This window comes from Anser anser (assembly GCF_964211835.1).
Source record: "Anser anser genome assembly, chromosome: 3".
NCBI classification, from domain to species: domain Eukaryota; kingdom Metazoa; phylum Chordata; class Aves; order Anseriformes; family Anatidae; genus Anser; species Anser anser.
In genome coordinates this window covers 7,836,810-7,852,923 of record NC_139722.1, presented here as the reverse complement: position 1 = coordinate 7,852,923, position 16,114 = coordinate 7,836,810, and the positions used below count along the sequence as shown (strand labels likewise).

The window sequence follows — 16,114 nt, the reverse complement described above, 5'->3', positions numbered from 1 at the left end:
CTCTCCTCCCTCTTGTGCCTTCCCAAAACTCAGCGTGACACTGCGGATCTCCAGCTGATAATCGCATGGTAACACCAGCTGATAATCAAGGCAAGGGGAAGCGGGGAGGAGGCTTCGTTTTCAGCTGGACCAGCAACCCGAGCCCGATCCAGCCGATCAAATGGCCGGCCAAGCAGGAGCACTGGCGTGTGTACTGCTTCTCGCAGCTGCACAGCAAGCAGCTCGCACCGCCTGGGAAATCACACACCTCCAGCAGAGCAGGGCTGCCGAGGGGCGGCCTTCACTTGCTGTCCACACCTGAAGATGTTTTGGGAGATCCACACATGGAAAGGTTTTAAAAAACATTGATCTTCCTAATTCAACACTGAAGGAAGATGTTTTTAACCAGACCCATATTAACTCCTCCCATGAGTTTCTAGATTCTATTGCCAAAGTCCTTTAAAGCAAAAATTGTATTTATGCAAACTTTTACAGATTATTACAATCCTGTTTCCAAAGGTTTGGACATGACCAGGTGCTTGAGCCGTTAAACTTAGCAAGGAAACGTCTGTAGCAAATAGAGAGGTAGCCTTCCTTCTGTGTTAAAAAAACACAGGATTAAAAATACTTCTACATCTCTATCTACAGAGCACTTAAAGACAGTATTTCAGAAGTAAAACCAAGATAACATTGTATAAAAATGTAATATGAAATATTCAGATGAATGCCTTGAAATTTAAAATCATAATAAACACAACATTCAAGGCCTGAAAGATAAATCAGAGAAATAATAGAAAGTAGTTATTAAATACTTGGAATGATGAATTCCAGTGAATGTTGATGCAAGTAACATCTTCCCTGTGTACAGAAAGAAAAACTTCAATTTATTTCAATAGCTCAGTTCGACTACTTATTCACTTAAAAATTAAGGTATTGACTCTATGTTGGAAATATGCAACAAGCCCGTTTTCTAGATCGTGAAAATGCCCATGCCAAAGTATCTGCTCTGAGTACAGCTGGACAGAAGCTTTATACCAAAGCTTTAAGTTAGCTAGCTCACTCATACACATTGCTGGAAGCATAAAGATAAAAAAAATAAATCAGAAAAGGCTACAAAAGCTGCTCAGGAACTTTGGACAAGCTCACGAGTTCTGTATTTCTGGTAGAAGCACTAAAGCTACATCATTTATTCCTAGTTAAACTAGAGTTGAAGTTATTCCAGCACACACATACTGGGTTCAAAATGAAAATGCTGACAGAAGGTAACATATTAACCTTGCAAGTGGCAGAGAAGTGGGACGTTTCAATGGCTACCAAGCAAGAAGAAATTCAACTTCTTCAGGAACAGAACCCAGGGAAGTATAAACGCAAAACACCACTTGAACGATTTAAAGCAATTAGTGATTAAAATAAACCATGAAAACCCCATCAAAGGTAATAAAGGCAGCACTAAACTCGGAGCCAAAAATTTAGAAAAAGCAGCAAAGCATGAAGAGTACAGAAAAAATAAAGTGATACCATGAAAAAGGATGAAAATCAGTCAGCTCCCTTTGCAGTAAGTGGGTTCATGAGCGATATGAACCGCACACAAAGCAATATATTAGAGCTGAAATATCTAATGAACAATCAGCGCCATTTGAAACGGTCACAGAAACACAAAATAAACGCAATGAAAGGTTCACATCACTGATTCCTTCCTGCTGGATGCTTTGGATTGAGGAAGGTTTCAGAGTTTTACGCAGGAATAATTTAAAGCATCACTAGAATGGAATGAAAACTTCACAGCGCAGCAAACACTCAACAATTTAGGGCAGGCTATGCAAAACCATACCACATCCAACTGAAACTGCAGGGGAATGTAGGTGATCAGAATGTAATTACCTGAGCTAATTATCTTCTGTAACCCCAAGCTGTATGCCACTCTTGCACAACTGCCATGGGATCTCTCACAACGATCGGTGAAGCCTTCTGCTTCACGTTTTAACCGAGACACAGTCGTTCAAGGAGCAGCTTTTATTAATATTACTCTGGGACAAACCCAATGTTCAGAGGAAGCAATGCAGCACACCAAACATCACCACCATTTCCTGAGCATTCTTTGGAGGTCTCGCTCCCTCGCTGGATTAGTCCTTACCCCGCTTCCTTTTCTGGCCCTGCAGCAGTATTTTGGCAAAGGCAGGGTTTTGATCAAGATGCACGACTGCCTCCTAGAACAAGCCGCGCGCACTTACGAGGAGCAATTTTCAGTTTTCGCAGTGGCCCACGCTGCTTTGGCACGACGCTTGTAAGAATCCTAACTCAGGACGCCGGTCTGGAAGCACAGAAGGATTACAAATGCTGACCATAAAATATTTTGACAGAAGCTTGGACATCGACTCCTTCCGACAATTACTCCTCCTCCCCCGGTCACAGCTGTACCAGTACCACCCTCCCAAGAACAGACCGTGCAATTCGTTTCACATCACCGACCTTCTCCTGGTACGTCCCAGAAGAGCAGCAGACCACGGAAACGGAGCAAATCCTACATCTTACCCCACTGCTCAAATGAACTTTCCTGGGAACCTGCCTTTAACTGACATTGTTGTGAATAACTTCACCAGGCTCTGTGTTTCAGGGTATAACTCAAAGAACCGTGAAAGTGCTGGGTAGCCTCAGTGTAAACTCTTAACTGTAATACTTTTTTTTTTTTTTTAATATAGGTATTTAAGAGGAGCTTTTTTCTTGAAGCACTTCACATGCAGGCTGCCCTAAGTGTAGTTTTTCCGATGGAAGAAGGAAACTTTTGCTAAGAGCTTTATTCTAAACCACAGACTATCCAAACGGTGTACGACACTTTGCAAGGAGGCATTCAGAGAAAATAGACTAATCTGAATCCCGCTCTTTCAGAAAGAAAAAAAAAATAGAAAGCTCAAAGGCTCATGCTTAAAGCCAGTATTTTAAAATAAATAATATATATATATATATTTAAAGTTGACTATATGTTTTCAATAGCTGACCATTAAAGACTTCTTTCAGGAGTAAAATGCAGCAATGGGTTTACGCTACCAAAAATGCATTATCACACTTTCCAAGATGGAAAAAAATATTTTTTGTCACAGACTGAGGAATTACAGTAAGAGACGCAGAAATATATGGGTATTACAGTGCACAAAAATGCTGCTTAGTCTTAAACTCGACCACAGTACAGCACTTTATGTCAATCCCAAGGCTGTGTTTGTTCCTATTAGCAATTAAGTACAATGGAGAGCTCTATGTTGCCACTGAACAAGTTGAATGATGTTGGCAGTACTACTTTTAGCTAGGATCATGCGTTACAATCACCACAGTGCCCTCAAGTAGCTCTTAAGGCACTGCTAATGCTTTCTTGCCTAATTAAGTTAGTCTTGTATACATTTCTAAAATGTCCAACTAATACAATGGCATGATTAAAAAGTGTTTATTTCACAATAAATTCATTCCTGCTCTCGATCAGCATTTTTGTGTTTTAAGATGTTGAGAAAAAACACTCGAACTGCCAAATAAATATTACAACACAATCACAACTCGACGTCTGAAAACATCAGAGTTCAGCTAGAGCACAGATTTAACCAGTTACGGTCACGCTATCTTCGACTCTTTCAGTTTTCAGAGTTTGAATGAAGCCCACTGAATTTACAAGCATTGTTTCACAATTCGGTTTCTGAAAACCGTGGAGGATTTTGATGCATTTTTCTTGTCAGAAAGCTTTAATATCAACCCAGGAGACTTCCCAAGTTTTTAATACTAGAAAGAAAAAAAATGCATACAACTTTATATAAAGGCAGAACAGCACCTTATGTAATGACAGCTTAACTTTGTTATGTAGTTTATAAATCAATGATGGAAAAGGGAATAAAAGCATAGCCCAGTTTTTCCCCTCTGTACCCTCTCTGTGGCACTCTGCTATTACATCATTTCAGAAAATAAACTTCTTGGCTCCGTGATCCATTTAGTGAGGGATTTTGTTAATTTTAATCTTGCGTCTGCTCAGTGGACACGCATGTATTCATCTCAGCCGCCACTCAATAACGCAGACCAGCTGACTTTTCAAATATTGCTTTCTCCACGATGAGAAAATGCTACTGAGGGAATACACAGAAAACAATAAAGGCATTTAGACCATTACAGCCCATTTCCACAGAATGCGTGTTGCTTCTAGATTACGATCAAACAAAACTGGGCACTATTAATATGCAACTCAACACAGTACTGAACCCAAAGACTAGAAACTGCCTGAGGACTGGAAGAAAGCAAACATCACCCAGACTTCAGAAAGGGCAAGAAGGAGGACCCAGAAACTACAGTTCAGTCAACCTCACCTCCATCCCTGGAAAGCAGCTCGTCCTGGAGGCCACCCCTAAGCATGTGGAAGACAAGAGGGTCATCAGGAAAAGTCAGCATGGATTCACCGAAGGGAAATCATGCTGGACAGATGGTGGGAGAGCAGTGGATATTGTCTACCTGGACTTCCACAAGGCTTCTGACACGGTCTCCCATAATATGCTCATAAGCAAGCTCAGGAAGTGCAGGGTGGATGAGCGGACAGTGAGGGTGGATGAGCGGACAGTGAGGTGGATTGAGAACTGGCCGCACGGCAGGTCTCAGAGGGTTGCCATCTAGTTGGAGGCCTGCAGCCAGCAGTGTCCCCCAGGGGTCTGTACAGGGTGCAAAATTATTCATCAATGACTTGGGATGATACAAAACTGTGAGGAGTGACCGATGCCCCAGAGGGCTGTGCTGCCATTCAGAAGGACCTCGACAGGCTGGAGGGTTGGGCAGAGAGGAACTTCTTGAAATTCAACAAGAGCAAGTGCAGGGTCCTGCACCTGGGGAGGAATAAACGCCAGTTCTTTATTTATGGCTGGGAGCTGACCTTCTGGAGCTCTCTGGAGAAAGACCTGAGGGTGCTGGTGGACAGCAGGCTGACCATGAGCCAGCAGTGTGCACTTGTGGCCAAGAAGGCCAACTGTACCCTGGGGGGGATTCGGAAGAGTGCTGCCAGCAGGTCAAGGGAGGTGATCCTCCCCTCTGCTCAGCCCTGGTGAGGCCTCACCTGGAGTACTGTGTCCAGTTCTGGGCTCCCCACTACAAGAGGATCATGGAGCTGCTGGAGAGAGTCCAGCAAAGGCCTACTAAAATGGTTAAGGCTCCCGACCATCTCTCTTATGAGGAAAGGCTGAGAGAGCTGGTCCTGTTCAGCCTGGAGAAGAGAATGCTCAGGGAGCATCTGATCGATGTGTCTAAGTACCTGAAGGGAGGGTGTGAAGAGGATGGGGCCAGACTCTTCTCAGCGGTGCCCAAAAATAGGCCTAGAGGCAATGGGCACAAACTGCAACACAGGAGGTTCCATCTGAACACAAGGAAAAATTTCTTTACTGTGAGGGTGACTGAGCACTGGAACAGGTTGCTCAGACAGGTTGTGGAGTCTCCTTCCCTGGAGACATTCAAAAGCCATCTGGACACAATCCTGGGTAATGTGCTCTAGGGGATGCTGCTTGAGCAGGGGAGGTTGGACCAGATGATCTCCAGAGGTCCCTTCCAAACACAACCATGCTGTGACTGTGAAACTTAAATTCTTTTAGCCATTACCAGGGAGAATAGAGATTCAAGTCTCTTCTTGTGAATGAATGCAAAAAAGTATGAATACAAAAATATATAAAGAAATAAATAAACCACACAATACCCACAAGAAAATGAGGAGGAGAAGGAGACTGGACCTTGAAGAAAAAGAGGTGGAAGACAACTCCTAACCTTGTATCTATACTATCCAGTCCAATCAGCATTTTACAGGATGCCGTTAGATTACTAATTCAGTTTTTTGCTAATAAGGAACAAACAGATGATCTTTTAAAATACACCCTGAAAGGTAATTACAAGCATTGCCACTGAAGAGCATTTCTCTGCGAATTCAAAGTCAGAATCTCTGTGGAAGAAAATTAAGTCACACAGTGCAAATAAAAAGCGTAACAGAGCAGCTCCCAACTCTAGCAGCCCATTAACCCAATTAACTGCTCGTAGTAAAGGCTGGTTTTCTGACATTACAACCAAAAGATTTTAAAAGAACACACTGTTCCAGTCAACTTTGACAAAATACATACAATTGCATGAAAACAATCCCAGTACACTTTCTGCGCAAAACACAGCCTCACTATCTGTCTCCTGACAGTCAATTCCAAAAAGCAAAGGCTTTGTCTTCCTAGTGCTACACTTATTCATGTTGTAATCACTGAAATCCTTTTCTCTGGCATTATTTCAAGGAGATTGGGGAGTTCAGAAATGTACTATATCACTGACAAATTCTTAGATCTGAAGGGAAAAAGAGCCGTACAAAGATAACTCAAAATATGGTGGGATATATATATATATACTACAAAATTTACTGAGGGAAAAAAGAAAAACAACAAACCCTTCCTGGTAACTTCTCCTCACCTTTGGCAATTACATCTAAACAAAAAAATTATCTACCTCAAACGCACGATATTGGATGTGAAGTGAAACAAGTCCAGTATGCCAAAAATATTCACTTAACTTTAAAAGAAACACTTCTTTAGAGGCATGGGATGTATCCTGTGATGTACTTATCAATTTTATAACAATATTTTATATAATCTCCTTTCTTTACACTCTGACAATAACATAATTTATACATTTTAATAATCTGTAGTATACAAATGTAATTCACAGATGAGAAATATTCAGAAGGATGCCCAACTTATTTTTAGCAGCTGTAAACTCGCTGTAAAGCAAGCCAGGAAGGGTTACACCAAACTTTGCCTCACAAACCACAAGACCCATGATATGAATAAACAGAAACTGCATACTAGAACAAGCAGAACAGCTTTTTACAGCTATGTTCCACATCCCCATGAGCCTAATGAAGTTATACAAGGAAGGAACAGGCACCACTGAGAGTAAATAAGATGTGAGGAAGGGAACTGAAGCACGACAGAACCGAAAGAGAAGCACATAATGTACAGAGCAAGTATCCAGACAGTGTTTTTAAACAAAAGGCATGGGGCAAAAGGTTTTCTGGCAATTCCAGGTGTCATTTTTCTGATCTGCCCCGGCTGCTATTGTTTTTCTACTTGTGTGACTAACTTCTTCCTTTGCAGAGGGCAGGACGTGGTCAGTTGGTGTGCGACTGTCAAACATTTTGACCCTCGGTTTTCACTTCCGTATTCACCGGGTCTTTCACAATACGTTGCTCTGAAAATATGCGTGTGGAGAGCTATAACCGTTACTCTAAACCTTCAAATACCTGAGGTTTTAATCATGAAAGAAAAAAAGACGTGCGTATACTTAAAAAAAAAAAAAACAGCATTGTTAAGAAACGCTTAGAGACACCAAGGCAAAAATAAGGGGTTCACGAGTTCCTCTTCCCAGTTATAATTTAAGAAACAGCAGATTTCGATAGCAGTCTATAGAATCATTTGCCTTTAGGGATCACAGTTAAAGCTGTTATAAGTTATGTTGAGAAAGTGTTCCACTTAAACCAGCAGACCCCCGGCAAATCCCCCCCTGCCCTCCTTGGAGCTGTCACAAAAACGGGGCAGCTTTCCCAAACGCCAGCTTTTCTCTGCGGAAGCCGCCAGGAACACCCTCTTCGGACGAACTGAGGTCATTTAAGGAAGGGGAAAGGAGAGAAAAAAAAAAAAAAAAAGGAGGAGGAAAGAGGGCAAGAGGATTGCGAAGTTGCAGCAGGCGCAGCTCCCAACTTTTGTCTGGCGGCAGGCGCAGTGCCGGCCGCGGCCGCAGGGGGAGCTCGGCTCCGGACCCCCCCCGCCGGCCCTGTCTGCCCCACGGGCAGCAGCGCCACAACTCCCCCGTGTCCCCTGTCCCTGTGTCCCCTGTCCCCCTGTCTCCCTGTCCCTGTGTCCCCGTGTCCCCCTGTCAGGGGCCGGCGCCTGTCGCCGCCCGTCGCCGAGGCAGCGCGGCACCGGCTCAGGACGCGGCGGCTCCTCCGCCGCCTCTCCCCGCAGCCTGCCTGCCTTCCCCCCCGTACCCTACATTTCCCCGCGTACCCTGCCTTCACCCCCGTACCCTGCCTTCCCCCGACACCCTGAATTTCCCCCCTATACCCTGCTTCACCCCCCCGTACCCTGCCTTCCCCCCCGGTCCCTCCTCTCTCCCCCTTCAGCCCGGCTCCGCACCCCCCCCCCGGCAGCAGCGGCGCTGTCCCCAGCGGCTCCCCTGGCCGCGGCCGTCGCTGCCGCTACCCCCCCCCCATTGCCCCCCTCCTCCTTTTTCTCTCCCCCTCCCCTATCTATTTCTGCGCCCGCCGCCTTCCCCCCCTCCGTTTCCACCGCTCCCCGCCGCCGGCCCTTTCCTCACCCGCGCCGCCGCCGCCGTCTCTTCCAGCCCGGCCGCATCTGCCTTGGTGCCCCGTTTGGACGAGCGGGTCCGGGACGAGATGAAATGGCTGCCGGCACCGGCCGCAGCGGCCGCCGCTTTGCCCAGGGGGCGCAAGGAGCTCTTCCTGGTGTTCACCATGGCCCCGGGGAGGGGGGGACACCGGGGGGACACGGGGGGCTAAACGCCGCCGGTGCGGAGGGAGGAGGGAGGGCGGACAGACAGCGGGGCTCGACCGGGGAGGGAGAAAGGGGGAAGGAGGAGGAGGAGGAGGAGAAGAAGGAGAAGTCCTCTGGGGACGCCGCTCCGCCGGGCAGAGCCACAGCCGGAGCCGCGCCGGCTCCTCCCGCCGCTGCCGCCGCCGCCGCCGCCCGGGCTGAGCGCCGCACTACCTGGCCGCCATTACTGCCCCTTCTCCCTTTCTCTCCTCGCAGCGCGCCGAGCCCGCCCGTTGCCGCTGGGGGGCGGTGCGGGCCCCGCTGCCGACGTTCCGGCACGGCGCCGGCGCGATCCGAGGGCCTGGCGTGGAGCCGGGGAGGGAGAAAAGGGGGGGGAAATGAGGCCGGGTTCCCCCCCGCAAGGAGCGGGGAGAGGTCCGGGGAGGGGGCTCGGTAGTAAGCGGAGGGGTGGGAGGCGCTCCCCTCGGCTCCCCTCAGCCTGACGGGGCAGCGCGCCCCCGGTCCCGCTGGGACGGAGGAGCCGCCACCGCCTCCCGGGTCCCCTCAGGGATTAAACCGAGGGGTCCTGGGGTGGGTAAAGGGCCCGGGAAGGGGCTGCTGGAAGGTGGCACCCCCAAAAAGGGCTGCGGTGCCCCGGCACCTGGGGGAGCCTGCCCCGCTCGCCCTGGGAGCCTCCAGTCAGCCGCCCGGCAACTCAGCCGCCCCAGGGTAGGATTTCCGCTATTTTCAGTGGAAAACTTATTTCACAGCCCGCTGGGTTTCGCTCGCAAGAAATCCTCTTGATAGCCAAGCTATCAGGAGTGCTCCCCGCGCGAGGCGCCGATAACATCCGCGGTCCTTTCGCCCAGTAGCCGCGGCTGGAATTTCACGTTCGTTGCTCGGTAGTTGGAAAGGATCCTTCTCTCGTCTCCCTCCTCTATCGCAGATCCAATAATCACGTTTTAGAGGGATGAAGAATAGTATCTATTACGGTACATCGGATGACCAAACGCTTTTCAGACTGTTCACGAGCTATAATCCGATCCCTTCCCACCGGTGCTCCTTGGGTGCAAGTAAGAAACCATTCCTCACGCCACAACGTGATGGCCTTTATTGAACCTCATCACCCGGCGTGCCCCCAAACCCAAAAGCGTCACGTAAGCCCCCAAACCCAAAGTTTTGTAAAAGAAATATAGCCGAGCAATAGAAGAGTAGAGCTGTAGGTGATGAAGTCTCAGCCTTTACTCTTTTTACACTGACTTGTTTGGCATTGCTGGGCAAGTTACTTTAGTGCTTTCTGCTTCTTTGACAAATAAAATTACTGATCACGTGTCTTGGGCTGTTAGGCTCATACAAGCTTTGTCAGTATTTTTATTGTTTGAAGATGGAAATTACAATAATGTTTTGGTAAATAACAATAAATATAAAAACTTAATTCTGTTTCACATGCATACTCCAACATTTCTTCTCAAGACCGAAGTCTGAAAGAGTATGATAGAGCATCTGGTCAAAAATACAAAATAACAGCACTAATAGGATATATAAAAAGAAAACGGGCCATTTAAATTTCCAATAAAAAAAAAATCTGCATACAGAGACAAGTTTTCATTTTTGAGATACCCCAAAATACAATGTGTTTGGGAGTAGAAATTATGATCTTATCTGGCATTCTCTGCTTAGAGCTTTTAATCTGTAATGGCAACGGTACTTCATCTACTGTTTAAGAGTTGTAGTAGAGTTGTTCTGCTCAGTCCAATTAGTTTTGGTTTGTTGCGTACCTGTCGTTTATTTATTTATTTGTTTAAAGGTTATGAAAGGATGTAGCCATTTCAAACACTTGTAGGCTGAAGGAGTATTTTAATTAAAAACCTAAGACATTTTTTTGAAAATGATACTAGGATATGACTTTCTTTTTATCCTTCAAAAGCAGGAAAAGTAGGAATGGAAGGAAACTGCAAGAGATTGCCCCTTACTAAACATGTTGCAGGAAATAACCAGGAGATATATTTGCTAAGAAGAGCTAATATTGCAATGATATGATGACAGATAATGTGCCTTCCTATTTCTGTCCTTGCTACTGGTAAGTCCTGTAATTCAAATATGGTGTCCAAATTCTGTTGGTCTGAAAATGAAAAATGACATGTCGGTCCTCTTCAGGTTTTTGTATACATCACAAAAATATCGTCCCCATTTTGGGAAAACCAACAAATCAATCTGTGGCCCAAAAAAGGGCCCAGATTGCAGTTGCAGTTAATGTCATAACTCAGGATTGCAATGCATTGGCAGGACTCTTTGGGGAAGCTTGCATAACATCTGCTTGCAACATGCCTGATTCAAACCAGCATTCCTCCTCTCGTGAGCACTGATGACTTTTTAAAAGCAAAATAAACTTTGTCTTTATGCAAGCAAATTGATTTTCTTGGGTGCCTATCCAGATCTGCTTGAAGCAACAGAAAACCCACAATTATGAAAGCTATTTATTTTATATTTACTAAATATTTTGACCACACTTGTGTCCCTTTTTCTCTTTTTTTTTTTTCCCTAATGTTCTGATCTCATTCCTGTGAACCATACTCAAGTGAGTACTCTCTATGATGCCAGAGGGACTACTCTTGTAGAGGGATTGATGTCGTTAAAAATCCCTGCTCACTGCTTTGAACATTTTAATGCTTTATTCTCATTATGTTAGCATAGTAGGGAACATGTAAAGACATGCTTCATTTTGAATGTTTACTCCCTAGATTGTTTTTGGCAGATGGTTTTATTTTCAGGTTTCTTAGTTGTCTTGTTGCTCTTACAAGGCGTGGCTAGTTACTCTGACTCAAGCAGCTTATGGCTTTATAGCTTCTATGTGAGCTCCATCGCCATTTTTAGTACTGATGATATAAATGAATAAATCATAAATAACAAGGTTTGCTTGTTAAGTTTTGTTTGGATTTTTTTGTTTGTAATACAGAGGACATGTTAACATAAAATTAATCTTTTATATCACACATACTAAGAGATTTAAATGTAGTTCAACAATAAAAGATGAACTACTGTAGAAATGGATTTAAAGTAATTTCACTAATCCAAAAAATTTATTTGTTCCCTTCTTTATCTGTTGTTTGTAACAAGTGTAATATAAAGATAGAATTAAAACCTGTTTTGACCCTTTTCAGCACCCTGTATACAGGAAAAGCTTTGTGAAAAAGACAATACAAGAACTCTTTGAGTAGAGAAAGACAAAAGACAATAAAGAAAAGAAGGAGAGAAGGACTGGAGCTACACTCCACTAAGTATTACATAAAAATTTTGCAGGGTTCATTCCCAACAAGATTCAAGATTTGTAGTTTGGTATTACAAATAGACATCTAAATGCTTTTGAAAATAAATGCCGTTGGGAAGGACTGTGTTTCAAATGGAAGCAATTTGTAACAAGTGCTGAAGTTTACAGCAGCCTAAGCTGCTGTAATGGCTTCAACATCCTTTTATCTCCAGTTCTTAGAAAAGAAGATGAAGATAACCAAAGCATACATTGAGAAGCCAGGACGTCCGCTGTGGCAGGTACACCACCGGGAAATCCGAAGACGGAAAAGTACTTGAGCAAAAGAATCCCTTTCCATTGAACAAGACATGGGGAATAAGATCTTATTAGAACTCAGTGACATTAAAAAGACATTCGGAAATGACCCAGGACAAAGAGGAATGGCAAACCTTGTTTATTCCCTACATGATATTTAACGGCAGGAGAAATATTTGGCGGTGGAAGTTTTTGTTGCTACCTGTCCCTGTTTTGCAAGGAAATCAGGAACATACTATAGCAAAACAAAAAGTCCTTCATCCCTTTTTCAGAACTTTTGTAGAGAGCTTCATCCCATTAAGGATCAGAGGGCTTTATTCAGTGAATTCCCATTTGCTTCAATCATGGGCAATTTATCAGAGATTACTTTGTAATATCGCTGAATAGCTATAACATTCCACAGAATGGAAATCAAATCATCTTTTCAGGACTCTGTTTAAAAGCTCTTGTGTGCTTCTCCCTGCCATGCTGTCAATACATCTTGGTTTCAGTTGAATCTCAAAATAAAAAAGATTCACAAGAGATCTTGCTTATGTAAACCAAGTCCTTTCCTGCTCTAAATCCTTCCCTGCAAGGGTCTTTGGAAATTCAGACTGCATGGTTTCTCCTTTGAGAACTGTCCATATAATGGACATGATGGGATGTAAGCTTTGAAATAGCAAGCAAGCAGCGTCCACTAGCCAGGATTGTACCACCTTAAACTTGAATACATAAAGTAAGTCACTCCATGTTGCAAGCACTTTGCAACGTTGTTAAAAGTGCTCCATTATTTGAAGATTACCATTACCATTTTAAAATGTATAATAATCATATTTTAGAATTAAACATTTAAAGTTCAGTTCTATCGTCAGCCCACCCAGCTGAAGGTTGCTTTCCACACTACAACAGATAACATCACTGCAACTTGAAGTGGTATCAGAGAGTAGATTTCTTAGATGACATTAAAAGGGAGTGGTAAGACTTACCTCCTAATATTTCAAAATTAGCTGCACATCACATCTAGCCATTAGTTTCCATAACAGTTTTCCAGCTGAGCTAAGGTTACAGTAGATAGTCTTACTGATACTAATGAGGCTGATGATAGTGTAAGCCAGGAATCTGCAGGGTCTGTTTTTCACTATCATCCAGTGCTGTAAATTGCTTCCGTCTTGGACAAAAGTGGCAAATCATCTCACTTTGGTGTTTATGATCATTAATCATATGAAAGGAGTACCCCCAGCCTGTTAGTATGCTGGGTGATGTATAGCTTTGTCACAAAAAGCAGACTCTGTTCTAAAATGCTTACAATATAAATAGGCATTTATTAACACATTTGTAGATAAGCATTAGGAGCATATGAATGCGTAATAACTTGATTGAGGTCACATGGAGAGTCCATCGGAAACATTATTTGCTCATAAATCTCCCTACTGCTCACACACAATCCTAGCTTCAAAAATAGGCTTTCTTGTTATGCATCCAAGAACGATCTCATAAACTACACTACCATATCTTAATTGTAATTTCACTTGAAAGTGTCTTTGTTTTGAGAATTCGCATCATATGTTATTTCCAAATGTGTGTTATCTGGTACTAACAGTTGCTCAGGCTGTCTTGAATTTTTCATGGTTTTTTTTTTTTTTCATTCCATGGTATTTTTAAAATTGAAGCTATATTGATTTTGCTTGTGGACTTACGGTCCAACAAGCCAGCAGCATGTGTGGATGCTTCCTTGCACAGGGGGTAACTCCCGCTTTGTGAATGCTAATTCACCCAGCATCTCCCATAGAACAATGACTCACTTTCCACTGCAGTAACTTTCCAGCAACATTGGTTCCTTATGCTATTTCTCCCTGTGTGGCAGCCTACATTTAACATTCCTGCAAGGAGCACGTGGGAAAAGGACACCGTGCAGAGGAATGTGCTGTCTTTGTCAACGGAATTCCCAAGTAGAAAGCAACCATACTCTGTTCTCCTATTTATTTTACAGTTCCATTCCCTTCCTGTTCTGTTAGAGCTATATGCATATGCTTCCTTCATTACAAAGGCTTCAGGCAACAACTGCTATCTCAAGTTAAGGTCAATCAATATAGCTGATGTGTCCATGTCTAATTATAGGTAGCTGATGTTTTCCTCTGACGTGGGTTAACCTTGTTAAATATATGGTTTAAAAATATCGCTTCAAAATTAAATGTCCGTTGGTCCTTCCAAGACCCGAACAGGATGGGTGGTGACAGCTAAAACAGTGCTTTACTTTGTCAGCATTGTGATTCACTCCTACATTATAAAACACGTTCAGGGGTTGTTACCGTCATCCACACCAGTGCATCTGATCTCTCCTGACAAAGAGGGCATGAGATGGTTGTATTCATCTCATGAATGCCCTGTTATAGTTTTTTTGTTTTTTGTTTTTTTCAGTGAACTCAGTCTGGGCTGTTTGCTTCTATTCACCACACAGTAAAAAGAAGGACCATTTGCTACTGTTCATCTCATGTACTATTTCTTGCCAGAGAATAAGCTGTATGAAATGCACAGAATCTAAAAGGATTTCAGTGAAGTCTTGATGCAATGCTCTAATTTGAACATTTGCAGTTTTTAAGAAAAAAAATTTTTTTACATTATATTGGAGTTGTAGACACAGTAAGATTTTCCTTAATTTTTCTTACTCCTATGCTTTGTCAAGTTTCAGTCCTGAGGTAAAACAGCTTTACTTAGAAGAGCTATCAAGAAACCACTAAATTCACTAGGAAACCAATTCCTATTGTAGTAGGTCAGCATGTCTCCAGCTGTACTCTGATTTTCAGTAATGGATCTAATCTTCTAAATCAATAGTTGATTACAGTTGAGAAGCCTGCAACATTACAGCGGGTAAGTCCAATCTTCCCTTTTGCTATGCTTACCTTTGGATCCATATAATCTTTGCCGAAAGGGCCCCAAAGCAGATGTGGAGTTTATTATTGAGCTTGTGTGTTTAACGTAACAGAGCAAATGTACTTAAAATATTGTCAGAAAAATATGAGTATCTCCAGCACCACTGAACAGCCTTCCAAAGTTTTACTCAGAACTTTTAAATCCCTTAAACTTTTCAACAGTGGTATGATGGTCTTGTTGTAAGTTATAGATGTGTGTCTCTCTCTCTCTAAAAAAATAGAATCAAGTAGCACTTGTAACAAACAAATACCTTCTATCCAACAATTTCAAAGATACTTAGAACATTAAATACCATCAGGGAGAACAATCTCAGAAATCTGTATTTTGAAGTATGAGACTCCATGTACTTTATAGCAAAAGGCTAATTTCTTTACTATTTTCCCTGAAGATTTATAGGCAGGAGCTGCAGCTAGATTTCATCCAGCTAAAATTTAATCCAAACCGCCTTCAAAAGGTTTAGTGTAATGTGATGTACAACATTACAAAGAGGAATAAGCTAGAACTGTCAAGGGTCAGATTTTCCTTCTTTTACTCACCTTCACTGACTCCGAAATTAAACAACTTATTTCAATCATATTCTTGAAAAACACAATTTTAGTTGTTACAATTAAAGGATTGCAGAAACATAAAGAAACCACTCTGTGAAGTATTATTACCTTTGCTTTTAGAGTTATTATTGATTGCACTTGGTAATTCACAGCAGATTTCCTGTTAATTACTATGAATTAGTTAGTTGTGGTTGTCCAATTCAGGTTAATTCTAAACGGTTTACAGCGCATCCCTGATTTGTGAAGAAAAAAGAACTTATTAAAAAGCAGGCAGGCACATGCTGCTGCTGCTGCTGCTGCTTTCCCTCGGCTCTGCCCGTGTTTGCTTTGGATAGCTCCTAGCAGCACCAGGCATTGCGTCAAGCCACAGCTGGGTGTGAAGGCAGTGGGCCCCTCTGGAGACCCACAGGTCCCTCTAGAGGCCCGCAGGCTCCCCTGGAAGCTATTCCCTGTTTTCCTTTTGCCCAGGGAAGCGGTGGAGTCCCCGTCCCTGGGGGTGTTTAAGGAAAGGTTGGACCTGGTGCTTAGGGACGTGGTTTAGTGGGTGACAGTGGTGGTAGGGGGGTGGTTGGACCAGGTGATCTTGGAGG

At 43.5% G+C, this 16,114-nt stretch overlaps 1 protein-coding gene across 4 annotated transcripts in view; it reads right to left on the bottom strand.

Moving 5' to 3' along the window:
- Window positions 1-9,635, bottom strand: part of ATAD2B (ATPase family AAA domain containing 2B) — an 80,696-nt gene extending 71,061 nt beyond the window's left edge. For 2 of the 4 annotated variants that reach the window (XM_083830783.1, XM_083830784.1), the window contains exon 1: window positions 8,329-9,633. In XM_083830783.1, the coding sequence (XP_083686909.1) occupies window positions 8,329-8,487 (159 nt within the window). In that variant the 5' untranslated portion in view covers window positions 8,488-9,633. Of the gene's footprint in view, window positions 1-8,328 lie in introns of all 4 variants that reach the window. The other 2 variants (XM_083830787.1, XM_083830785.1) reach the window with 2 other exon arrangements.
- Between the last annotated feature and the right edge of the window lie 6,479 nt (window positions 9,636-16,114).